Source organism: Puma concolor, chromosome C1, assembly GCF_028749965.1.
Source record: "Puma concolor isolate L17-30 chromosome C1, mPumCon1.1.hap2, whole genome shotgun sequence".
Taxonomy (NCBI): domain Eukaryota; kingdom Metazoa; phylum Chordata; class Mammalia; order Carnivora; family Felidae; genus Puma; species Puma concolor.
Window position 1 is genome coordinate 201438766 of NC_141674.1, and position 26428 is coordinate 201465193.

At 39.8% G+C, this 26428-nt stretch overlaps 1 protein-coding gene and 1 long non-coding RNA gene across 14 annotated transcripts in view; both read right to left on the reverse strand.

Moving 5' to 3' along the window:
* Positions 1–26185, reverse strand: part of FN1 (fibronectin 1) — a 71056-nt gene extending 44871 nt beyond the window's left edge. For all 13 annotated transcript variants that reach the window (XM_086719573.1, XM_086719569.1, XM_086719568.1 and 10 more), the window contains exons 1-15: positions 25748–26185; positions 24635–24763; positions 23569–23706; positions 21827–21958; positions 20750–20887; positions 18380–18538; positions 15697–15888; positions 14709–14888; positions 13872–14048; positions 12670–12822; positions 11250–11378; positions 9259–9402; positions 4171–4292; positions 869–1049; positions 494–670 (exon numbers count right to left, since the gene is read on the reverse strand). In XM_086719573.1, the coding sequence (XP_086575699.1) occupies positions 494–670; positions 869–1049; positions 4171–4292; positions 9259–9402; positions 11250–11378; positions 12670–12822; positions 13872–14048; positions 14709–14888; positions 15697–15888; positions 18380–18538; positions 20750–20887; positions 21827–21958; positions 23569–23706; positions 24635–24763; positions 25748–25895 (2299 nt within the window). In that variant the 5' untranslated portion in view covers positions 25896–26185. The remainder of the gene's footprint in view (positions 1–493; positions 671–868; positions 1050–4170; positions 4293–9258; positions 9403–11249; positions 11379–12669; positions 12823–13871; positions 14049–14708; positions 14889–15696; positions 15889–18379; positions 18539–20749; positions 20888–21826; positions 21959–23568; positions 23707–24634; positions 24764–25747) is intronic.
* Positions 2020–3758, reverse strand: LOC147578660 (uncharacterized). Its single transcript, XR_015255532.1, has 2 exons — positions 3598–3758; positions 2020–3357 (listed from the first exon to the last, which is right to left on the reverse strand). It is a non-coding gene; the product is annotated as an uncharacterized LOC147578660 (long non-coding RNA).
* Positions 26186–26428: the final 243 nt, after the last annotated feature.

Sequence of the window (26428 nt, forward strand, 5' to 3'; positions counted from 1 at the left end):
CACCCAGATGCCCCTGAGTGTTCTTTTTCTTAATCTGGGTGCTGCTCACATGGATGTCCTCACTTTATAAAAATTCATCAAGCTGTATGCCTATGATATGTTATACTACAATAAAGTTTTTTAAAAGCCCCTAACCATGAGAATTTGAAAAGCATGAGTACACCCCCAAAGGCTAACATTTTCTGCTGTGGTCCTCATACTGGCAATCACTTCCCTGGAGAAAATACTGTGGTTGTACAGACTTGTGCCCAGGCAAACGGGTAAGGCAGCTCACACTGGGACCAGGAAAATGTGAGCATGTTTCAGGAAAAATCCAAGCTCAGTTCTAGAAAGGGTCAGCTGTTCTCCTTCCTCACATTGGAAGTTTGTTCGGTCTGAGCTGTCAACTAGTTCCAAAACTCAATGAACACCTTCTTGGAGGTCCCCCAACCCACATACACATAGAGTCACCATCAGCCACTCAAAAGCTGTCATGGCAACACATTTAGCTTACCAAGGTACTGTGGTTCATCTCCCTCCTCACTTAGCTCGTATTCCACACGGAATCCTGACACGGTGTCTGATGCCGAGACCCATGAGACCACAAAGCTGCTGGCTGTGATTTCGGTCACAGATTCAGAAGTGGCCACAACGGGAGAAAGGGGTGTCGTCTCTCCTGTCACAGTGTTGCCTAGACAGCCACGGGAAGGGGAGAGGGAGCCTTCAGCCATCAAGAAAATGTCCTACTGTCATCTACAGAACACCATTTTTTAAAAACAGTATTGGGGCCATCCATGGAAGAATAGGACTTGAGAAGCAAACCACTCCCTGAGGACAGCGCAGCTCTGAGGAACACAAGCATGGGCATGAGGATGGCTTGGGTACGTACTAGTCACTGCTGTGCTCGTGCTGGTGGTGGTGAAGTCAAAGCGTGTCACCTCTCTGTGGCCGTAGTGCTGAACACTGATGAGCTGTCCCTCATATACCACACCTGGGGTCAGGCCTTTGATGGTGTAGGAATTCAAGTGGCCAGGAATGGTGGCTTCCTTCCAACCGCGTGGAGAATTTTTCTAAAGATTTAAAAGAAAAAAATCACATAAGTATTCACAAGGATGAAGATTCAGAGATGATCATGAGTAATCTTCAAAGAATGAGGGACCTGTGCAGCTCCATTGTGGAGGAAAATCGTGGAAAACTGAAATCAGAAGAGGGACCTGTAGCAGAGTTTAATGTCAATAATAATTATTAGTATGGCTAATATTTACTGATAGCTTATTGTGTACCACACCCTATGCTTTTACTTCATTCTCTCATTCAGTCTTCATCTCTCTCTTCTGCAACTTCATGGTATAAATGCCCTCATTTTACGGGTGAAGAAACAGTTATATGACATGCCCAAGGTCACACAGTCACAGGCACGGGGCACCTTCCTTTTTGCCAGACGAATTTATTTCATATTAGCAAGAAAATACGATGAGCCTAAGTTTTGCCTCTCCCATTTTTTAAATGTCTATGATGCACAGAGATATATTCTTTTCTTAGGTGGGAAACGGCCAGATATTTTACTTCTTACTTAGTAGGATACAAATTTCTTGCCTTGCAGAAATAGTCAAAGATATAATATTACTTTGTGACTCAGTTCCTGCAACCATCACATATAAGGTTCAGCTGGTCTGGCTGTATGACTCATTCTTGGATATGATTTACCCCATCAAAAGCGGTTAGCCAACTTTGGGCAAGACTGCAGAAGAATGTGATTTCGGTTTATTTAATCTTTGCTTCCAGTTTACATTTCACATCCGTCCAGCTTCATTAATATGTCATGGATCACAAAACTCATTGCAGTAAAATGTGTGGAAAAGAAACACACTTACTTCAAACAAGATGAGATCCTTTTAAGTGTAAATATTCTAAGCTAAGTCAAAATACATTTTTAATGCCCAGTGACTTTTTAAAATTATCCAACCAGTTCCTCAATAATTCAAATACTCAAGTGTCCATTTATATACATATATATATTTAATTTTTAATGTTGATTTATTTTTGAGAGAGAGAGAGACAGAGTGTGAGTGGGGGAGGGGCAGAAAGAGAGGGAGACACAGAATCCGAATCTGCGCTGTCAGCACAGAGCTGGATGCAGGGTTCGAACTCACTAACTGTGAGATCATGACCTGAGCCGAAGTCGGACACTTAACCGACTGAGTCACTCAGGCACCCCCATTTATATTTTTGAAATAAATGAAATGGATCGTAGTGTATTTTAAATTTAAATTTTAACTCAAGTACGTTGAAAAAAATCTCAAATTAGTCATTACAATTAGATCAGATTTCATAACTGTTTTATTCAATTCTAGAAGGTTAGGCATCAGAAGAAAGTATTCAAAAATACACTCTTGGATAATATCCATTGAGGAAAAACCTGAAAATTCTTCATCGTTAAAAATCTTAAAGAAATTAATCACTGCTGCTTCTTTGAAGATTTTCCAATTCAATGTACATCTTATTACTTCCCTATAAATGTCCCTTATTACAGTGATCTCACGCAACACTTCAGAATTAGTTTTAAAGTAAATAAAACTGGGAGTGAGATGTAAAGATGAGAGACAAGAAGGTATTGGAGGGGAAAATATAGTAATCCCACTGGCTAACATCACTAAATGCAAAGTTCTGGAAATGGCTGCTCTGGACACTATGACAAGAATACTGAGTATGCTACAAAAAAGAATGCTTTTGGGGCACCTGTGTGGCTCAGTTGGTTAAGCATCTCTTTGTTTCAGCTCAGGTCATGATATCATGGTTGATGAGTTCAAGCCCCATGTCCGGCTCTGTGCTGACAGCTCAGAGCCTGGAGCCTGCTTTGGATTTTGTGTCTCCCTCTCTCTGTCTCTGCCCTGTTCATGCTCATTCTCTCTCTCTCTCTGTCTCAAAAATAAACATTTAAAAGATTTTTTAAAAAAAGAATGATTTCACAGCTTGAATTTTTCCCAAAGAGTTTAAATACAATTGCCTGAGTTGGTCCAGCATTTTGTTTTATTTTGTTTTCAACTGCTAGGATTTAACAGCTGTGACTAAAAGTGGACATTTTTTTCCCTGGGTTTAAAAGAGTGTTTCTTAAGTTATGAGTCATGAATTTTGGAGATCTAACAGGCAGGTTTGAAGGGTAAGAAATCCTAAAATTTACTAGATCAACATCTTCCTCAGTATGATTTCTTCAATTTCTAGATGCTTCTCATTAAAAACTCAGAAGGTTCACTTTTTAAACAAGCCAACTATCACCCCTCATTTTCTTCCCTGGAATCATCTCTTTTCCCCCTCTACCTAAATAACTTCAGAGAAACAAAAGTAACATTTTAAGAAGTGATCCCTTAAAAAGTGAACCTCTATGGGGCGCCTGGGTGGCGCAGTCGGTTAAGCGTCCGACTTCAGCCAGGTCACGATCTCGCGGTCCGTGAGTTCGAGCCCCGCGTCAGGCTCTGGGCTGATGGCTGGGAGCCTGGAGCCTGTTTCCGATTCTGTGTCTCCCTCTCTCTCTGCCCCTCCCCTGTTCATGCTCTGTCTCTCTCTGTCCCAAAAATAAATAAAAAACGTTGAAAAAAAAATTTAAAAAAAAAAGTGAACCTCTATAGCTAAATATTAATTTTTTCAAATCATGGAAATGATGCCAATAACTGTCTTCCTCTGACAGAGGTGCAAGATATACAAAGCCTTTAGATTCCCTTCCCATATCGGGGAAGAGTTGTTTCAGACATTATCATCTCTAATTCCTTGTTAAGAAGATCTTTCTAGGGGTGCCTGGGTGGCGCAGTCGGTTAAGCGTCTGACTTCAGCCAGGTCATGATCTTGCGGTCCGTGAGTTCGAGCCCCGCGTCAGGGTCTGGGCTGATGGCTCGGAGCCTGGAGCCTGTTTCGGATTCTGTGTCTCCCTCTCTCTCTGCCCCTCCCCCGTTCATGCTCTGTCTCTCTCTGTCCCAAAAATAAATAAAAATGTTGAAAAAAAAATTAAAAAAAAAAAAAGAAGATCTTTCTAAATAACAAATCTTTCTAAATCCTTCTAAATACCAAAAAAGCTAAATCTATATATCAAATCACAGATAGTTCATCAGATCGGTTGGCTCGAAAGCTGGAAAACAAATATTTAGAATGTGTTTGTTTCAGAACCCTCAATGTCCCGTTTGTGGGTGGGATACTCACAGGTTTCCATCTGAGAATGTACTTGGAAATGTGAGATGGCTCTGGTGCATTCCACTGGATGGGGTGAGAATTGGGCTGACTGGGGGTCTCAGTGATGATGACTTGGACGGGACCAGTTGTGCCTGAAAATGAGAATGTGAGATTTGGTGATCTTGGGTATTCACTTGCTTCAACTTAAAAGTTAGTGCATGTGGATGGCCATCATTAAAAGATAGTTTTGCTTATCAGTAAGGGTGAGTATAGTTAAAAAAAATTCTGGGATTACTTTTTTACATATTGTCCTTGGAAATCAATGCAATAAAATCCGTTTTAGTCAATAAGTCATTGTCGTTCACATGAGAAATGCAAATAGAACTTGTTTATAGCAAATAAAATAAAATTTGAAAAATGCCTTAGTTTTATTTTGTCTCCATTTTCAAAATAAGAATTGAGAAAATTGCCAAACTACCCTAACCCAAATAAAGTAACAAAGAACCCAAACTCCCATTTATTTATCATACTAAGCTTCTTTAAAACAAATTCTCATTTGTGAAGCTTTTCATCTAGAATGAATCCACCCACTAAGAAGGAAACAACATTCTAAAGGTCATATGACATGATATAAAACACCCATATTTCTAAATGGAGTAGAATCCTAGATGAATACACAAAAGCAGTAATTACAGGTTCAGTTTTATTTCTTATCAGCCTACGCATCCCATTAGGGAAAAAGTTTTCATTTTATTTTTACTTAGTAAGTATACTCTAAAATCATATCACTGATGGGCCACGTTATTAAGAGATCAAACTTTTTTTTTTGAAAAGCAATTATCAGCTGAAATGACAGGTTGAAGTACATACTAAATTCAGTATTTCCACATCTCAGTATGTATGATTGTTTCCTACAAAATTTAAAGTATGTTTTTTTAAAGAAAAAACAATATAAGGAAAATGGAATTAATTTCTTTAAATTTTTTTTTTCTTTTTTTTTTCAACGTTTTTTTTTTATTTATTTTTGGGACAGAGAGAGACAGAGCATGAACGGGGGAGGGGCAGAGAGAGAGGGAGACACAGAATCGGAAACAGGCTCCAGGCTCCGAGCCACCAGCCCAGAGCCCGACGCGGGGCTCGAACTCACGGACCGCGAGATCGTGACCTGGCTGAAGTCGGACGCCTAACCGACTGCGCCACCCAGGCGCCCCGAATTTCTTAATAGTGTAGACTCCACTTAGGATAATAATGAATTACCTAGAAAATCTATGCTTGCTGAGCAGAACACATCTTTTCCCTAAACACTGTCTTTTTCATGATGTCATTGTTCAACTTTTTTGAAATGAAAACAAAGTTTCTTGTCATAACCTTTCCAAGAATTTCTAACTGCCACTCTATCAAAGACAGCAAAATCTTGCAAGTTTAGTAAAGTATTTCACCAGACTGTTAACAGATTTAGGTTTTCTGAAAGCTCTTAGGAAAAAAAAATATTGATTTTCAAACCTAATTATCTTTGCTGTCAAATTCTCTTTGAAAACAAAGTTTTCTGTAGCAGAACAAATATATAACTTGCATCTCTGTGTAGACTTAAAAGTTTTACAATAATATGCTCACTTCCACACTGAGAATAATTCAAAGTGGTTGAAAACTAACAAGTTAAGATTCTTTGAATCTTAATTTCATTTAATGCACCTACTTCTAAGTCACATAAATATCAAAATCCATGTACAGAATTCTTAGTTTTCTTTAATTCCATGTCACTCTTTGAATTACTCCTTCTGTTCATGAAGCTCCTCAAAAATACAAGTAAATTTTTAAAGATAAATGGTGAGGCAGTATGTTAGAGATGTGACTTCTGTGAACATCAGTAAATACAGGAATATCAGGTCCTTACATTATTTACAATAATTGGCATAAGGTTGTTCAAATATCAATCCTTTAAGGAATTCCTACTATAATTTCCTTAGGTAAAGAGACCTCTGATATATATATTATTTAGTTTGACAGTCATGATTTTGAGGGAGGAAAAGGTTTATGATGCCATAGAATGTACAACACCAAGAGTGATCCTTCATGTAAACCAAAGACCTGGGGTGAAAATGGTGTCTTGATGCAGGTTTATTGATTGTAACAAATGCACTGCTTGGGTCGGAATGTTTGTAATAGGGGAGGCTGGGCACGTGTGGGGCAGGGGCTGTATGGGAAGCTCTGTATCTTCCTTTCAATTTTGCTGTGAACCTAAAACTGCTCGAAAAAAAATTAGCTTTTAATTAAAAGAAAAAGTTTATGATGGTTGAATGTCTATTAAGTTTTAGAAAGACAATACAAATGACAATTACTGTCCACCTTTAACCCTAATCCTGTTCCTGGGTCCACAAGGTAATGAATGAGAGGGGAGGGAAACAAAAAAGGTGACTCACTCGTTTTTACCTCAGTGATGGAGCAAAACTACAGGAGTTTTTTCTCTTTCTAAACTTTCAAGCACTGGTTTGAAATTATAGGTTTTAAAATTTAGGCTTGTACCATAGACCACTGAACATCAGTGTGGATTTCATGCATTTAGTGTATTTTTTATCAGAAAGTAAAGAGCCCGTGTCCATCATTTGTAAGGCCAACTAAATTCTGGTTACCACTAGACTTGAATCTACATATGATTTGAAGACAGGACATCTGAAAATTCTGACATCATTTACATTGGTTAGATTTGGTAAAACTAAAATTAACCTAACTGGTATATACTAGCAATTACCAGTAAAAACCTTACTCCCTCTCTTATTCAATCTGGTCAGGCTAACCATAAAATAGTTAAGTAAAGATATGACACAATGTGTATGCTTTTAAAATCAGTTTAAAATAAGGCCGAAATGAATCATTTCCAGGAACGATGACCCTGGGGAAGTTAAATATTTATGAGTTTGTGACTCAGTCCTTTTTTCTCTATTTTGTTTGCTGAGATCTGTGCTTCCCTGGTTGTTTATTGACAAACCAAATGCCTCTTATCTTCTCTGAGTTTGAACAACTCCACCAAATCCTCTGTAGACGGGAGCAAACAGGGCAAGGCTCAGAGACAGTCTACTGGTCATCTGTGGTTCCTTTATTCTCCCCAACCTCATGAAGCCCCACGCGCTAGGCATGAACCACTGAGCAAACCAGGCATGGAGATAAGCACCCAAACACGTACTGAGGGCAAACACCAATCCCCTCTCCAAATCTCCTTCTCTGTGTTCCCTGAGCATTCTTCTTACCCTTTTTAAAAAATAGGAACAAAGTCAACAAGTAAACTCCAAAGCAGAAGGCTTCCTTCCCATGTAGATTTCACCCCTGTCCGGTTCACCTAAATGCTTCCAGCGAGCAGTTTTGTGAATACGCTCATTGTAAAAGGGTGAGAAAAATTTTTTTCTCTAAATCATTGAGGGCGATTTTCAACAAGTTGCCACAACAATAACAACCATAAACATAGAAACTCAGGAGCATTTCTTTAGAAGGCTCTACCCTTTAGTTGCCTCATTAAAGGAAAAAAAAATATATATATATAATTTCTGAACTTAAAGTTCTTCTGCAATCAGATATTTTAAACGTTATTAAATAAAAAAATATATTTTAAGTGATTCCTACACCTAAATTCACCATGAATACAATTTAAGAGCCAGGTCAATTTGTGCTGTGAGCTTGTTTAAGCAAAGTCACCTTGTACGGCCCTGGCAGTGACTGAGGAATGGGGAGAGCAGTGTTTCTTCCAAGTTTGTTGGAAGGGTGTATCTGGGCGGTTAGTGTTTAGGATCAGAGATTGTTAGGTTGTTTGTGCAGAAGGAACTTTAAAGGCAATCAACTTTAATATCCCCATTTTACAGATGAGAAACTAGTGAGTGAAGCTTGACATGGAACTCTTTCACAGCCTACAGCCAGGACCCATGTCTTGGCAAACTCTACCTTTGGCCAAATTGTTCCATATCCTGTTGTCTGTGATAGTGAATATGTGTAATAAGGGATACTAATCTCTTATGACATTATGGAGGGATTTAGTTTACTTAATCTTTTTCTCTTTGTTTATTTTTGAGAGAGAGAGAGAGAGAGAGGGAGACAGGGCACAAGCAGGGAAGGGGCAGAGAGAGGGGGACAGAAGATACCAAGAAGACTCCTCACTGATAGCAAAGAGTCTGACATGGGCCTCAAACTCACAAACCGTGAGATCATGACTGGAGCTAAAGGCAGACACTTAACCGACTGAGCTACCCAGGTGTCCCTAGTTCACTTAATCTTAATTTCTGTCATAGGCAGAATCTGATGCTCTCCCAACTTCTTTTTGTTTCTGAATGTGGCCCATGTTTCAGGTCTAAGGGTAACAGAGGCCTAGGAGGCTTTGCAGCTTAGTAGTTGCTCAAATAACTGGTGCCCAAAAATTTGAGCTTCATAATTCACCGTGTCTTATTATAATCTCTCAGTGAAAATTAAATTTAAAAAATGTTTTTTTGTCTAAAATGAATTAATCACACCTCCAGCTAGGCATTATGTCCTGTGACCTAAAAAAAAAAAGAAAAAGAAAAAGAAAAAAACAAACCCAGCAATAAACATTTGAGAATATTTGAACTGCGTAGGCAGAAAATTGACCAAATTACTCAACTCTTGACCCAGGATAGTTTGTTCTAGACTCCAACTGATCAAACAAATGAAAATTTTGACACAAAGAAGCCCCAGATGAAATGGTGAGCGAACACACATACCCTATATTGTATTTCACATAATCTCTCTAGGCAACCTTTCTGTTAAGAGCTGTAACATACAACCCCACACGTTACCTCCAGTATAGTTCACAGTATGGTTTCTATTTCCACGTGGGGATGTGAGATGAAATTAGCCAGACTGTTTTAACCTAATGGAATGCTCTACAGTGTTCAGAAACAAATTTACACACAGGCACATTTTCACAGCTGAGCACACCTTTAACTTGATGGAGGAGAAAGGAAAATTATTTTAGTCAAAAATCTGATTATTAGAGACAAGAGAAAAAGAAAATAGAGAGGAGGCCAATGCAGGCATCAGAGTATTAAAAACACTGATGCTGCCCTGTTTTGGAAACTCCGTTAAAGACTCTCAGTTTGCATTAAGAAAGGTACTTACCTGGATAGGTCTGCAAAGGTTGGCAATGCCACTCCCCAATGCCACGGCCATAGCAGTAACACTGGTACCTGACACCATGCACGTACTTCTCCCAGGAGTCTCCAATTTGATAAAATGTTCGGGTTTCTGAATCCTGGCATTGGTCTAAAATATAAACAAGTAGAAGAAGCAGCATTGAAGACATGGAGGTACAAATTTAATTTCAGTGTGCTAGACCATATATTATTTAAAAAAAAAAATTTTAAGGTTTATTTATTTTTGAGAGACAGAGAGAGACAGATCATGAGCAGAGGACATGCAGAGAGAGAGAGGGAGACACAGAATCCAAAGCAGGCTCTAGGCTCTGAGCTGTTAGCACAGAGCCTGATGCGGGGCTCGAACCCACGAACTGTGAGATCATGACCTGAGCCAAAGTTGGATTCTTAACCGACTGAGTCACCCAGGCGCTCCTATATTCTTTAAAAAACAGTTTTTAATGCTTATTTATCTTTGAGAGAGAGAGAGAGAGACAGAGTGTGAGTAGGGGAGGGGCAGAAAGAGAGGGAGACACAGAATCTGAAGTAGGCTCCAGGCCCTGAGCTGTCATGTCAGCACAGAGCCTGATGCAAGGCTCAAACCCACAAAGTATAAGATCATGACCTGAGCTAAAGTCGGATGCTCAACCAACTGAGCCCAGACGCCTCCCCCTCCTTTTTTGTAAATTTTCAGACCGTATATTCTTAATTTTAATGGAAACTTGCAACTATCCTTACATTTAAAAAAAATTTAATGTTTTTTATTTTTGAGAGAGAGAGAGAAACAGAGCATGAGCTGGGGAGGGGCAGAGAGGCAACTGTCCTTACAAATATATGTGGTTACAAAATGTTTTGTTCATATCTTTTACCTTACAGAGCAATTAGTAGTAGTAAAAAAAAAGTACCCATTGGGAGAAATGTTTAGCTTTCTAAAAAGATATTTCTTTTTAAATTTATTTTTATTTTTTTCAAGTTTTATTTATTTTTGAGAGAGACAGCATGACTTGGGGAGAGGCAGAGAGAGAGGGAGACACAGAATTTGAAGCAGGCTCCAGGCTCCGAGCTGTCAGCACAGAGCCCAATCCGGGGCTCAAGCTCACAGACCATGAGATCATGACCTGAGCTGAAGTCAGACACTTAACCGACTGAGCCACCCAGGCGCCCCAAAAAAGACGATATTTCTAAATAAAAAATTTATGATTTAGATTTCAGTATATACTGACATTCTGAATATCAATTTTGGAACAATAAATTAGATATTATATTTAACCTATATTGATGCACTGACTTACCGTTTAAATAGTAAGAACAAAGGATCACTTTATATACCTCTTTAAATTTTGGAGTGCTTAATTTTACATGCACATGGATGAACTAGATTTTAACAACGACTACTTGCTGAGCAGTTTCTAAAAAAATACCTCGCAGGCTTCTCTCTCAGCTTTCATAATCTCATGTCAAACAAACTCATCTGATCAGTTTGTTTTCGTGGTGAGCAACAGGTCTCCTTTGGTAAGGGAATATTAATGGATTACCTGAAGGCTGGCCACGCAGCTCTTTTAAGGCTCAATCTTCACTATTTGCTTAGATCTATTATAAAGGGCAGCCAAGAAAAATAAAGTATTTGGAAGGAGGTATTTACTGGCATGCTCACTTGCCCGCGTTATTGCACAGTCAGCAAAGGAAAGTTCTCTTTCATAACATGGATTCTCTTTATGATTCAGAACCAAAGAACTAATTCCATTCCATTAAAATAAACCTGCATGTGTTACCAAACTCAACAAAAATAGATAACTGTCACTATCAAACTGGTATCTTGGTCTATGATTAGAGAAAAAACTTTGCAAAGCTCTCTGCAAGCCATTGATCAAAGTCTGGAGTCAACTTCCATTATGTAATATCAAATGGCTCTCCTTATCTGAAACTTGTTAACTAGTCCCAGCATCCAAAACCTCCTAGAGACATGAGGCTAATTACCAACGGGATCGCATTTCCATCTGCCCCGGCCCTGACCAAAGCAGGTACAATTCAGCATGTGCCCCTCTTCATGACGCTTGTGGAATGTGTCATTCACGTTGTAAGTGATGTCGTCAACAATACACTGATCTGTTTAGGAGACAGTGGGATGGTGGAGAACTTTTTTAAGTTTCACGATGAGATAAAAAAAAAAAGTCATGTTTTTCAAAGCATACAGTTTTTTTTCCCACTAAATTACCAACACCTCCCACTAAAATAACTTTTCTACTAGCATAGAAAGAACATTTTTTCAAACCTTAGTCAGGAATACAGGATTTGGAAAAAAAAATTCTCTGTCTTATCAACTTTTTTATAAACTTAAATATCAGAGGTCAAAGTCTATACAACTAAGTAAAGAATGTGGTAAAATACACCTTCCTGTGGAAAGGTAATTTTTAAATAAATACATGTTTTACTTTTGGAAAAGTTCTTGCTAATTTGATAATGTCCTTTAGATCTCTGCGTGCTATGAGAAATAGGAGGAAAACTAAGCATACTTATGGAGTACCCAGCATGGTGTGATGGTCTGATCTCTAGAATGGCTGGGGTGGGGAGATAGTTGGATTTGGGAAATAAAATAACATTGATGGCATTTGTGAAATTAAAAACAAAACAAAACAAAACACAAGAGTAGGCCAACTGTGTTCCAAACTCTCTGAGAGATCCTGAGAAAATTACTTTCCCTTTTTGGGTCTCAGCTCCTTCCTCTGTAAAATGAAGAGTTAGTCTGTATGTCTTTCCTTTCTGTTCTGCAACATCATGTGGAATTATTATTACTCTGGTATTGTGTTTCCCACAAAAGGAGAACAAGTTCAGGCCAAGGTCAACACACCAGTTATATGGACTATTTATTGGTTCAGAGTTGTACCTAAATCATACTCTTCAAATCAAAGAAACAGAAGTACCAACATGGTTTTCATAAATCGATATCCCTATATTATATCCCAGGATCCAAGGGAAAAAAAATTGAGCTGAGCAAAAGAAATAGGTCTCTCTGATTGTCACCTTCAATTTGGATCTGCAAGGATCTGTTTTTAGAATAGCGAAGTCTCTTTTCTTTACAGAAATTATTCAATCTTTTCTAGACATGAATCCAATGGTGTAACTAAAAGCTAACAGGATCAAATAATTGTGTTCTAGCCTTTGAAGTCATCTTCTCAGCCTAAGTACTTACATCCTGGGAATGTTTCAAATTTTAGAAGTGCTCTGCCAGCTTCTCTCCACTGGCTGCTTAACATGACAAACCTATCTAGCAAGATAGACTGATGGCATGGCGTCACACATTTCCCCTCCTGCTTTTGGAAAGTACAAACGTCCACAAAACTTGGTCCTCTCTACAGTCTCGGTCCTTTCACATGCTCTCATTAATAAGCAAGCATACCTCGGAGCTGAGAGTAGGCGACACAAGTCCATTCTCCACGACCATTCCCAACGCATGTGCACCTCATCATGTGGCCCATATCATGCTGTTTGTCCCACTGATCTCCAATGCGATACATGACCCCTTCATTGGTTGTGCAGATTTCCTCGTGGGCTATATAGAAATGGATGGAGAAATGATCACAAGGTATAAAAACATGTGCAGTATTATCAGTCCTTAGGCTAATAGGATAACCAAGAATTGGTTGGAAAGCAGTCTGGTGTGCCTCAAAGAAGTCTCGGGGCTGCTCTCTGCATGTGTAGAGTTTTAAGTACCAGAGGGAGCAAACATAGTCCACAGGTGAAGTATGTTGTAGGGAATAATTACAGGAAAGGTTGAGGGTTGTTAAACCACAATAATGCCTACACATTCATGTAGAGGGTTTGCATTGTCGTAGAAGACTGATGTTGACTACTGCCTCATAATTTTTTCTACTTCCAGCTTATTCTATCCTGAAGGGAAACTATGCATTTGGGTATAGAATTGTAAGCTAGAGCATGTTTTTCTTCTAAATCCGACATTCTCTTGTGTTGAGAGAAATAAAAGTATAATTAGTTTTCTTATGTTTCATGGCCTCACATTCCACAACATACGGTGCACGGCTTCTCAGTTCCAAAACTACAAGATCAACTGTAACCTATGGCGTTCTTGAAATTTGAGAACAAAAAAAAAGGGGTTGGCCCCCCTTTCTCTATCCTTACAAACTAGATCCCCCTTAAAAAAGAAAAGATCCCATACTTGAAAGAAAAGCAGAGTTTTGGTCATTTTGGTGTTTAATAAGTGACCGGGCTTATTCTAATCAAACCAAAATTATGTTGTAAATATCATGGGTCTGTGACTACAGCAGTTATGTATTAAATGCTGTAAGTTGTATGCTCTTTACAAATGACAAACCTGTAAAATATGTGCATTTCCAGACTTTAAAAAAAAGCATTTTTATTGCATTTATATGTTTTTGGAATTCAACTATATCGAAAGGATTTTACAATTATATGAATGGTTATATAATATATAATAATTATATATGATACTATATAAGTATATGTATATAAATATATCTTACAAAGTTGCATGCTATCTGAAAATTAAGACTTAATGGGTAAAATAGGAGTAAACCGGACACTATTCTTATGTCTATGGGTGTCTACAGGGCTTTGTCTTACCGGCCATGGGGCAGAATCCAAACTTCTGGTCAGCATCGTAGTTCTCCGTTGTTCCACACCACTTCATGTTGTCTCTCCTGCCCTCAGAAGTACAGTCCGTGTAGTTGTGGTTGTTGTACAGGAAGGGGAAGTGGCACAAGGCACCATTGGAATTTCCACCTCGAGTCTGAACCAAAACTGCCCAGAATAACAGACAAATAGGAAGAAATAATATGACAACTGAGCTTACAGTGGGGACTAAGCACACAGCTTCATGTGACCCCAGCTTACAGTGGGGAATTACCACAGGAAGGTTCCGAGCGAGCCAGGTCTCTGCAGCTAATTCACGGGGAGTCTACCTCAGAAGAAAGGATGCCTGATAATATAGTCTCAAGCTTCCTTAGCGTATTCACCTTCACCTTCAAAACAGATTTAAATCCAATTTCACTCTCATTTTCCCAGCCAAAAGAGAAAAGATCAAATGGTCGCTTTGAATAAAACATAGTGTTAACCAGTAGAGAAGCAGAAGCACTCAGGCATTCATCCTGTGTATTCTTTAGTGCTGGGGGATTGCCTACGGATGTTAATATACCCGTATCTTTAATCACATCATAATCCCAGTGTGTCAGAAATAATTGAACAGGAGGGCTTTCCCCTCGGTGTCATTTCCCAAGGGTCCTGGGGAACATGGAAGGATCTTCAGCTGCTAAGTTCGCTTCATGTCTCCTGGGTCCAGACTGAACAAAAGTGATACGTCTTCTGCAGCCTCAAGATGAATGCCCAGAAGGCTGGCAAATAAAAATAGGGTGTGAGAAATGGGTTTTTCTCACTGCTGTGCTTTCCTCCTGGGAGACTCACCAGTATGGTCTGTACAGAAGGAATATTTCTGGTCTTGCTCATAATTGGAAGTTGTGCTGCACCAGAGATGTCCATCCTGTCGCCCTTCTGTGGTGCAGGAGTAGAAAGTCCTGCCGTTGTAGGTGAATGGTAAGACACACGGCTCCCCATTTGAATTGCCACCGTAGGTTTGGGTTACAGCTACAAGCACAACCAAAAGGGTCTCAGTAAATAGAGCTGCATTTATCTCCCACCAGTAGCTGCTTCTTTATAGCTGAATGGAGACTAAGCTTGTGCCTTCAAGCGGCCAGCACAGAGAATCACCTAGTCAGTCCAAATGTATTACTCAACAAACCTATCTTTTGTGAATAGAGTGACACCAGAGTTCCTCTGCCCATGTCCTTTGTTGCCACCTTTGCTGCCGTGCCTCAGTTTCCCCATTTGCAATGGTGTATTAATACAGACTAGTTAAGAATGCTGTTCAAAGTATACTGGAGTGATATACAGAACTCTGTTGGTGCCATAATAATTAATACATGAGGTTATTCTAGGGAAAAAGTCAAAGGTACCAATTGTTATTGGTTACTACCAATTATATAGTTATACCACTATAGTGGTTACTCTCACTTTTGTAGCCCAGAAGCAATGTATTAAGTTGTTGAAAGTTTACATCATGAAGCTCCAAAAATTTGAGATTCAGAGTATAAAATATGGTTGGTTTGCTATTCAGAAAGCAGCCCTCTTATAACAACATTTTAGACAAATAAAGATAATACATAGCAGTTTAATCCCCACTACAGGAAAGAAAATACATAGATTAAAAAGATTGGAAGAAAATATATGAAATGCCAACCCTGGTTGTTATCACAGGGTGGTAAGATTATAAGCTTTTCTTGTTTGCTTTATTGTTTTACTTTTTTTTTTTTGTTTTTGTAAATGAATGTACTGCTTCTCAAAAATTTAATAATAAAAAGCTATCAGTATTATTTTTTGAAAAGATAATACAGACCTGTCTCTTGGCAGCTGACACCATTGCCCAGGCAAGTGCACAGCATTTGCTTATTTCCTTGTGTCTTCAGCCACTGCATCCCCACAGAGTAAACCACACCACTGTCTGTGACACAGTGACCGTATGGAGCAGGCTGGGGGTGAGGCTGGGGCTGGTAAATGGCGGTTCGGACATCTGTGAAAGAGCCAGATCCTAAGGGCATGAGAAAGGAAAGTCATAAAGCTGGGTGAGAGAAACCAACTAACTACTTTCTGGAGTGGGGATCTTCAGGGTCCCATACAGATCACTCTGAAATCCATGGTGTTACTGATCTGGAACTGAAAAGAAATGCCCCTCCCTGTGTTAGCTTTTACGTTCGGCCTAGGAAATAACCTATAAGAGTCTAACCAAAGGGTGTCCATCTTCCAGCTTATCTGAATTATATTTCTAAATCACAGAAATTATCCTGCCACTCAACAGAGCAGATGCCCTCAATAATTCCTCACTCAATCCAGGAAGCACATGGTCCACAGCTTCATAATCCCCCATACTTAAGTTCTTCCAGCTCACCTCTGACCACGTCCTTCCTTGGTGTAAGCCTTGTCTCCTCATTCACTCATTGTACCCTGTACTGTCTTTATGTCTTTCCCTTCTCCTGGAATGGTCTGCCTCACCCTCGCTCTCTTAGCAGCTTCTATATGTTCAATATAACTAGGCATTTCTCTTGCCAATATTGTTTTTGAGAAGTCCCTGACACCCTGCGGCAGACCTGTGGCCGTCTGTTTAACTCTGATCTCAATGAAAGCATCCTGGGCAGCCATTCTGGATTCTCTAGAAGTTGTTCCTCCTTCCACATTTTGTTTCCCCCCAGGATTATTTGAGAATTGGTGTGTGTGTGTGTGTGTGTGTGTGTGTGTGTGTGTGTTTCTAAACCCAATCAATCCACTTAACACAGCTTTGTTTTCAGAGTAAGACAACACAATATGTTGATCTTTTCTCTAAATTGTTGGAAATCTGTTCTCTCAAAAGCCAGGCCCACAGGAGAAGAGTCAGAATGAACGCCAGAATAACTGATGGACTGAATTCAGCATCTCTCTAAGCCTGCTCACCACTAGAACCCAAAGACACTTTACATACGATGGGTCCCAAGGTCATACACACCGGGGAGTGGGCATCTGTATATACCCCACTGAAGAGCCACAGTACAAAGTAACATAAAGATCTCATAGAAGCAGGATCCATTTTGTTTGACCCAATACTTCTCAAACTTTTTAAATAGAACCTTTTCTGTATAATATTAGTAATATTAATAAAATTAGATAACATTTATTGAATCCTTATCCTGTTACACCTCAATTACCCTTTTAATTTAAACTATTTCAGTAGGGGAGCTGGAGGAGGGAAAAAAAATAAAACAAACTATTTCAGTAGATTGATGTTTATAATTGTTTGTTTTTTTGGTTAGCAGTAATTTCACTGATATAATCAAAAACCTCAGGATGCATGGGTGGCTCAGTCACTAAGTGTCCGACCCTTAATTTCAGCTCAGGTCATGATCTCACCATTGTGAAATGGAACCCTCCTTCGGGCTCCACACTGTGCATGGAGCCTGCTTGGGATTCTCTCTCTTTCTCTTGCTCTCCCTCTGCCCCTCACCTGCTCTCTCTCTCTCTCTCAATCAACCAATCAATCAATAAAATAAAAATGAAAATAATCAAATAACTCAAACATACTACCAAGTCTAATCTTGTTTACCTTTGGAAGTGCTCAGAGCAAGACGAAAATTCATCAAAGGGAGAAAAATCTAAACAAATAATATTTTTATTTATGGTTAAATGGTTGATTGATAACGGGCTAAACAATAATGCTAGTACATTATGCAGTGAAAACTTGATGAGAACATATTAAGAAGGATAACAGAAGCACACACCGTGATCGCCATTATTTCTGTCTTCAGACTCTTACAAAACAAGTTACAATGCAACGATCTTGCTCTTGTGCCAGAAATAATGAAAACTACTTTTTTTATTTTTTTTAAGTGCTTTAGACATTGTGTCATTCATTCTCATCCCTAGGCCTCCTCTGAATTTCTCGAATTGTAAATGCCAATACATGAAGAAAATGATTGTGCATTATTTTATGGAATGCAACAAAGTCTGCTGGAGCATGGAAACCACGCATAAAGAATTGTTTCCGCTACAAAGAGAGCTGAATGTCAGGACAAGGAAATATATTCCAGTTGGGAAAAGAACAAATGTACTTTTTTCCCTTTTCCTAGCAGAAGAACCAAGTAGTCGTGTAACCCATCATAACCCTTTCATTTCCATTAAAATGCACTTTAGGTATTAAAAATGCATAGGTAAAAAAATGCATATGTATGTGAATGTATATGTGTGCATATCTACATATATATCTATATATTAATTGTGTGGGTTTTTTAACATTGGCATTGCCTTAAACATCGTTTAATCTCTTGGGGCTAAACCTCCTTTTGTTCCCTCTAAGATCTATTTTTATTTCATTTTTTAAAAATTTAAAACCTGATATTAAACAAAGTTTTTAACAACTAGCAGTCTGTAAATGAACTCAGATTATTAGCAGAAACATGGCAAACTCATCCTCAAATGGCGTGTCAAAGGAAAGATGGATTTGCAGAAATAGGTTTCGAAACGTGCTGCGGTTTCTGGCTAGTTCTGTGCCTCACCAGCGGACGTGGTCTGCAGAGCCGCATGCCTCTCACACTTCCACTCCCCCCTGCCGTTGCCCGTGCAGATGCACTGGAGCAGGTTCCCCCGATTATCCTTCTTGCTCCACGTGTCTCCAATTCGGTAGGATGTCCTGGTGTCCTGGTCATTGCATCTGTCTGTATCAGAAAGGAAGCATTTCAATATACACGTCATGTCAAGCTGGGCAAATGCTCAAGTCAACGCTAAAAAAAGAACGTAGTGGTTTAAAGTTTGGTGAGCTATTCTCTGGTGGTAGGTTTCTATGTGGCTCTGGTAGCACAGGTGTCAACCTTCTGAAAGATGGGATCCCATTTGTTAGAGCAGAAAGGGAGATGTGTGACTTTGTAGGATTTAGTCTCGTTCCTCTTCGCCTTTGCCAAAGGACTTTTTCATCATCTTTCGTCCATTAATTAAAAAAAAAAAATTGTTTTCACATTGGTCCTTTGATCAAATTCATTCTCTGGCTTTCTATTTTCCCCCTCTCTTTCCTTCTCATGCTCTCCCAGCTTTCTCCCAGTAATTGCTGGATATGACCAGCCTTTCAACAGGGGACTTTCTTTAGAAAGTGAGAAACAATAGGAGGCAAGTAGGTTTCAAAAGGTCTCCCCCAACTGCCCCAAAGAAGCTATAAAAAACAGTAGCATCTCTTTTTTCATTTGTTATGTAAGAAAATTCAGAGTACTGCCAACTTCTTTAAAATGTTCTCTTCTAACCTCCTCCAACACACACCTATTTAAAATTACCAGTCAAATGGCTTCTTTTGAATGGCTCAGTGTGAACCTTTCATGGAAAAATGGAATTATTAACATAAAGTGATCATTTGTAACTAAATTGCCATTAGTGTATGTGTTCAATTATCTGGCAAATAGATTGTTTCAGTTATAATCCAGTTTTGTCCATATGCTACAATGTGAGGAGGGAGGATTTGATTTCTGTATGAATCAGAAAATCACAGCACGAGGTGAAAGAGACCATGATTAGACGGTTGATGTAAGTGCACACAAACACACACCCACATTGATCTAGCATCAGAATGGAGGTCTGGAGGAAGATATTATAGCTTTTCTCCATATCCCAGGGAAAAGTACTTCCCTAAACCCCTGTAACACTATTTTCAGTATTTTTCTTGAAGCCCTTAATATTACACTTTGTAGAAAATGAGTATGTATAAGCCTTTCTTATCTCCCTGACCGACTAACTAAGTGCTTTTGGAGGCTGTACTAATGTCCAATTTATTTTTTGCATTCCTATACCATCCTGTATAAACTGGGGACTTACAAAATTTCATGCAATACATGACTTTTCTTTGAGGAACTTTCCCCCAACTTGCTATTAGAAGAACTTTAAATAATAGATGAGGGTTGAGTCAGACACTTACTTTGTCTTGAGCTAAAACTTTGCCACCAAGGTCTTGAAAGTCTGATGATCATAATAACATTCTAAATGCAAAAGATCTAATGAACAAGCAAGTTTCTGGGAAAGAGTCTGCCAGAATTATTATCACTTTCCATGAAAGACTCATTTTTTTGTTAGCAAAGAATTCAAATTTAGAGGTTGAACATTTTAAGATGTTAAACACTTTAACCTAGATAAACAAAATAGGTTCAATATATTGAGATTTGACTTAGAATTTATTTATAACAGCAACATTAATGGTTGTTTTGCTTCAATAAACTAGTTGCCTTTGGTCTGAAAAGTTCAAAAGAGGAGCCTTGAATCCCTAGGGCAACAGGTAGGGCCTCCAGGCAATCCTGGAAGGAGCAACTGGGGTGCTAGAGGTCAGCTTCTTTATGGCACTAAGAAGCCTATTTAAGAGCTTTGGGTAAGAGACACTGTCCGTAGTCCCACGTAGACACATAATTTCAACCTATGTGTACGTTTTATTTTCATCAGTTTTGCCAGTGAATATGCCCCAGTTAAATTTCAAACATAGAAGGAAACCTAAAACTTTAGAGCTTCACTCCATTCTCTGTTAATAGTACCTACATACCCAAAGATATATTTGCATGGATTTTAATGATTTCTTTGCTTTTAATACTTGGAAAATATCTCAGTGATAATTTAATCAAACATTTGCAACTAATCTTCAGGTCCACAGCATATTTGGCATTTTAATGCATATTTGGGATCTTTCTTAGTCACTCATAGCCGAAGACCTTATTATTAAACTTTATAGTTTTCTTTGAAGAAACAGAATAAGTTGATTGTGGAATTTTTCTTGACATCCAAATGTTACCAAAGCATGCTGGTGTGGTGGGTGTGTTATAAGTGACATCACGTTACAGGTCTCTCTAGGAATCCAGAAAACAATACCTCGCCTCATCTTGAGCAAAAGAACTAAGACGTACTTCTAGAAGTACAGGTGATACGTCCACTGCCTTCTCCCAGACAGGTACAATCCACCATCATCCAGCCTTGATATGGCTTTTCCCAAGTTTCTCCAACAACGTAGGAAGTTCCAGCAGCATGATCAAAACATTTCTCAGCTGTAAGGAAATTTGGATGAAAAACAGGGGTGGGGGGGAAAGGGTTATTTTGAATTGTGCAGGCTCCTTGTAATTTAAAGTATATTGTGTAAGCAAAAATCCAGCCACATTTTTTTAAGTGGTACTCTGTTCAAAAAGAAAGGCACGCCCTATAACTAAGCACATAGTAAGTAACCAAAGTGAAAGAAAGCCCAAGACGAGCCGGCAGGCGGAAATTCTATTCTCCTAATAAGTACATAGACTATATATATTCAGCTAGTAACATTTCTCACACAAGTATTTGAGTGAAAAGGATCTGTATATGTATTCATCTGTGGGGGACAAAACACCCACAATTCCGATCTTAATTATGAATGCATAAAAAAAAGACAAGAAAGCTGTTTAAAATCTGATTTCTGTAATAACTACAACACAAAAAGTCTGATTCAAGAACAATTTATATATTCAAATCTATAGGCAGAGACTTAGACTTGTGTTTATAGAGTTTAAGATTAAGGCCAAAAGAAGCTCAAAAAGTTTGAGTTTGAAAAAGAAAAATTACCAAGGTGTGACAGAGCACACACAGTATTGTTTCGGTCCAGCGTGTTCCAATAAAGAAAGATGTCAAAAGTGCTATTTTTTTTCCTTTTAAATAATTTATATCTTGACCAAGGAGAAAGCAGCGATGAGACAGTAGACAAAAGAAATGACTGTTTCCTAAATCTTTCAATTCGATCCTGTCCTTTTGAAACAAAATTAAGACATCTACCAATGTTAGTACTTTTGGGCCTGATTCCTTCAGGGCTGTGGATTATGAACTTATTTCAGTATTTGAAATAAAATTTCCACTTCCCTATGTTTTGAATTGGAATTCAGATCTCGCATCCACAGGGCCTTTGGTGCAATCCACCATGTTGGCTGTGCTTCCCCGCCTCTCCGTCGTCCCTCAGAGCCACACACCTATCGGCTTGCAGGTCCATTCTCCTTTCCCATTACCAAGGCACACACACTCCAACATGTAACCGCCGGTCTCATGTGGTCTCCTCCACGTGTCACCGATCTTGTAGGACTGACCCCCTTCATGGCAACGGTCTGTTCAAGACAAAAAGCAAATGTTAGAGAAAAAGACAAGAGAATATTTCAGTTAAGAAAGAAAGAAAGAAAGAAAGAAAGAAAGAAAGAAGAAAGAAAGAAAGAAAGAAAGAAAGAAAAAGAAAGAAAGAAAAAAAAAAGGTCTCACGTTCCACCCAGGATAGGTACTTGGGTTAGGCAAAGCAAGAACACAGACAACAGCTTTCCCATCAGAGGCAGGGGGAAAGTTAACAGGTCTGGTCACTTTGGGTCTTGGTTAAGCATGATGGGAAATCACACAGAAAATTGAATGGCAAAGAAAGAGGTCATAAATCCTGGTTCCTCGGAGAGATCACAGGAAATTGGGTCCTAAGGCAGAAAAGAAAGGCTGGCAGGCAGATTGAGCCTGACGGAATGAAAAGGCCACATTGGGCATAGCTTTCCAGCTTTCAGGAGTGGGAGAGCCCATGTTTTACCCCAGCATAAAAAATGTCACATTGGTGGAAATCACATAAATGCACACCTATCAAGTGTGGAAATCTGGGTACTCTTCTAAGCTATTAAACACAGTGGCACATCAGAGGCCAAACTGTCCATTAGATTATAAGCACTATGGACCACTAATTCATAAGACTGCTAATAAACTTGAATAAACCCTAACATTAAGTACAGGAAAAGCTGATTGGGTCTATTCACAAAGGACTGCTTTGTTCTTTTGGACAGAAGCCTTTCAAGTAACTTATACTTAAAGGATGGATTAAAAAAACTAAATGCTTTCTTTTTAAAATTTAATTTAATTAATATATTATTTTTTTATTTTTTTTTAGAGAGAAAGAGAGAGAGTGGGGGAGAGGGGTAGAGAGAGAGAGAGAGAGAGAGAGAGAGAGAGAGAGAGAGAATCTTAAGTAGGCTCCATGCTCAGTGTGGATCCTGATGCGGGGCTTATCCCATGACCCTGGGATCATGACCTGAGCTGAAACCAAGGGTCAGATGCCCAACTGACTGAGCCACCCAGGTGCCCCACTAAATGCTATGTTAATAGAGTCTATTGGTAGCCTAGTGAATAATAATGAAAAGACTGCCTTAGCTAAACGGGAATTAATGAGAGTCAACACAGTCCCCAAAGGTCCTTGGAAACACTAGTAGGCTAACCATTCCATATTATCCCTGGGAATAGAGATTTGTTTCCTGGGTAAATCCTATAAGTCACAATGAAGTTAGACTGTATCTGTGGGATGCAAGAAGTCTGTGCATCATAAACAAGAAGAGCAGACCACACAATGGCTAATTCTCCTCTTCTTGACCATCTTCCTAATCACTTGGTCAGTCTAGCTTGAAGATGTCCAGGTAAATTAAAACGAACAACTCCTCCAAGCATATCTTACTGAATTGGAACTGAAGAGATCCACTGGGTACTCACAAGTCCATACAAACTAAACACTGTTTCCAGCTGTGCACAGAGCCATCTTCCAGAAACACAGGATCCAGTTGGGTGATCACATAAGAGCACCCAGTCACCTGGGGTAAAGCCCCAAATTAGGAATATCCAGTCATGGATAGCAGAAAGTGACAGTGACGGTAATGGAGAAATTCATTTATTTTATTGACATTTTGCAGAATGTCTTCCTTACTTGCAATGGTACAACTTATCCTCCCTCGCCCAGCTCCAATGCAGGTACAGTCCCAGATCATGGAGTCTTTAGGGCGCTCATAAGTGTCACCCACTCGGTAAGTGTTCCCAGTGTACTTGTCAAAGCAAGTCTCTTCAGCTGAGGAGAGAAAGAAAGTTCATGTGAGCCTCACACATATAAAAGCTTTTTTATTCCACTAATCCCATCCAAAGAAAAACTCACTTTTTCATTCTATGAGTAGCACAGTACAACAGAAGTATGTAAAAAATTAAAATGGGAGACCTAGATTTTACTGCAGGCTTTAATGGAGCTCAACTTTTGAACTTTGACCAGTTGTCTGATTTTCTGTAAATTAATTTCTATTGTAAAGGATTCTCAGGCCCTTAGGAAAAAACTGTATTAAGCACTACTTTAGGACTGGTTAGATTGTGAAGGAAGGCTTCCATTGTAATCTCTGGCTCACTCAAACCAAGGTCCACACTAAAAGCAAACAATTTGAAGATCTCCACCTCCCACCAGGCACTGTCATGGCTTAATCCTATTTCCATTTTAGCCTCATCCGTGCTTCTCTCCAGGTGTTGTTATAATTTACAAGAAACAGAAAAATGGTCACAAAAGAATGAGAACTTTGAAGTAAGCAGCTCCTGGTTTTATGTAACTGACAAATCACTGTATAATAGAGTGCCCAAAGTGTTTTCTGGCCCGTAATCTTACATGTAGTTTAAGATTTGAAATTCTTTTCTAATAAACTAAAATTTTATAAGTCGTTTCTTTGGAGGGGAAACACAAAATCTTTCATTTTCTCATCAAAAACTTTGAGAGAATAAAACAAAAAGTAGACTCAAGAAACTACTTTCAGATACACTAGTTGTTTGGTTTTAAAGGTAGAAGTAACATGTAAAAGACAAATAAAAGCAGTTACTAACAGTTATTTAAAGAGGAAATGATAGATAATGCTACTGGGAAAATGGTGTACATATTTTTGTTACCAATGCTAAGTTTAATTAACAAGCACCCACTTCCCCATATATCAAAAGATACTAACTGCCAGGCTCCCACCACTTACGTTCAGGTTTACTCTCGCAGTTAAATCCTCGGCTCCCTCCATAACAGGTACAAACCAAGGCATTTCCCAGGTAGGTGCGCTCCCATTGTTGGTTTATCTGATAGTGTTTCCCATTGTCATAACAGCCAGCTATAAATGATTGAAGAAAAAAGTGATTACATCTCCATCTTCTCTTTTTTCTAAATTATGGAATTTTCTTACACAACTAAATTGACAAGACTAAGCAACAAACATAGAAAAATAAGTTAATCAACAGAGGATCAGAATATTCCACTCTAAAATATATAGCAATTAGCTATCTAGGGAGTTAACCACAATTCGTACATGTAGATATTTAGGTATTCCTTTTTTCTCTCTTTTAACTTAGCTAAATGTTATACCATGATGTCATTTCCATCAGGCCAGGGGTCTACATCAAAGGAGTGGAAACATTTTGGAAGACAGATACCTGGAATTACATTTTAAAATATGCAAAGACCTTCAATGCTTTTCTGAGGTAATAAGTCAAGAAGGACAACTTTAAGCAGTTTCCTTTAGCCCAGGCTATGGGAGGGTGTGTCTTTGAAAAACTGGAAGAGGAATTCAGATCTGTTCTTGGAGAAGTATCCTGAAGGGCCCAAAGCACTGTGAACCAATCACATCGCTTTCAAGTTCGTTAGGAACAATGTAACTATTTGGACACCCTCCTACCATCCCCATTTTGAAAATATTTAACCAATTATTTAGTAACAAAGAAAATCTGAAGTGTAAGGATCACACTAATACCAAATGGAAAATGTAAAGGCAGTTTCCTCCTTAAAAGCAAGTTTGGATGAATTCATAGGAGGACGACTTTAATAGGTACCGCTGACAAGAGCGCTGCAGGAGCCCCTGTACTCCAATGCATTATTTTATTCTAAGGCCCTCGGACCCAGCCTGCTCAAACCCCGAGCCTTTCGTGCCCTCGTTCGGCAACTCTCATTAAGGCGTGTACACACACACACACACACACACACACACACACACACACACACACGCCGCACACGCGCGCGCGCAAAACTTCAGCCACAACTTTGGTTGGCTTCAGGGTCCCGTCCCGGGGACAGCCTGTTTCAGCCCGCGGTCGGTACTCACGCTTGCTCTGGCTGACAGCCACTGGGGTCTGGGGCTGAATGATTTGCTGAGCCTGCCTCTTGCTCTTCGAGGCTCCGGTGGAGGGCACCGCTGTCCCCAGGGACAGGACGGCCAGCAACAGCAGCCGGGGCCCCGGACCCCTGAGCATCTTGAGACGGCGCGGGAGGGAGACGCCCTCACCAGAAGGCAAGTTGCCACCAAGTTTGTCTCCCTTTGCAACCTGCGGGAGAAGGTTCCAGTGCCTTCTGCGGGTTGGTGACCCCAAGAAAATAGGGGCCAGGGGATGGGGAAGGGGACGGCCCGAGGGACAGAGGGGAAGGAGAGGACGAGAGAAGTTGTGGCTGCAGGTCCCCTCTCCGGCGCTCGCGCCTGGAGCTCCCTCACCTCCCCCTGCAAAGCGCTGCCGGCGCGGGCGGCCGAGCCCCGAGCGCCAGGGTTTATATGGGACGGTCCCCTCCCGCCCCCCACGAGGCCCCGGGCGCCGGGGAGGAGGGACGGCCCGGCTCCCCCCACCCTCCGGCCCCCGCCGCCGCCGCCGACCGCGCGCCGATTGGCCCGGACTCCGGGTGACGTCAGGGGGACTGTGGGTTCGCCGCGAACAAAAGAGATGCTGATCGCCCGCCAGGACTGGGGCAAAGGAACTTTTTTTTGGTTTCCTTTGCGGTCGTCAAACTTTCTTGG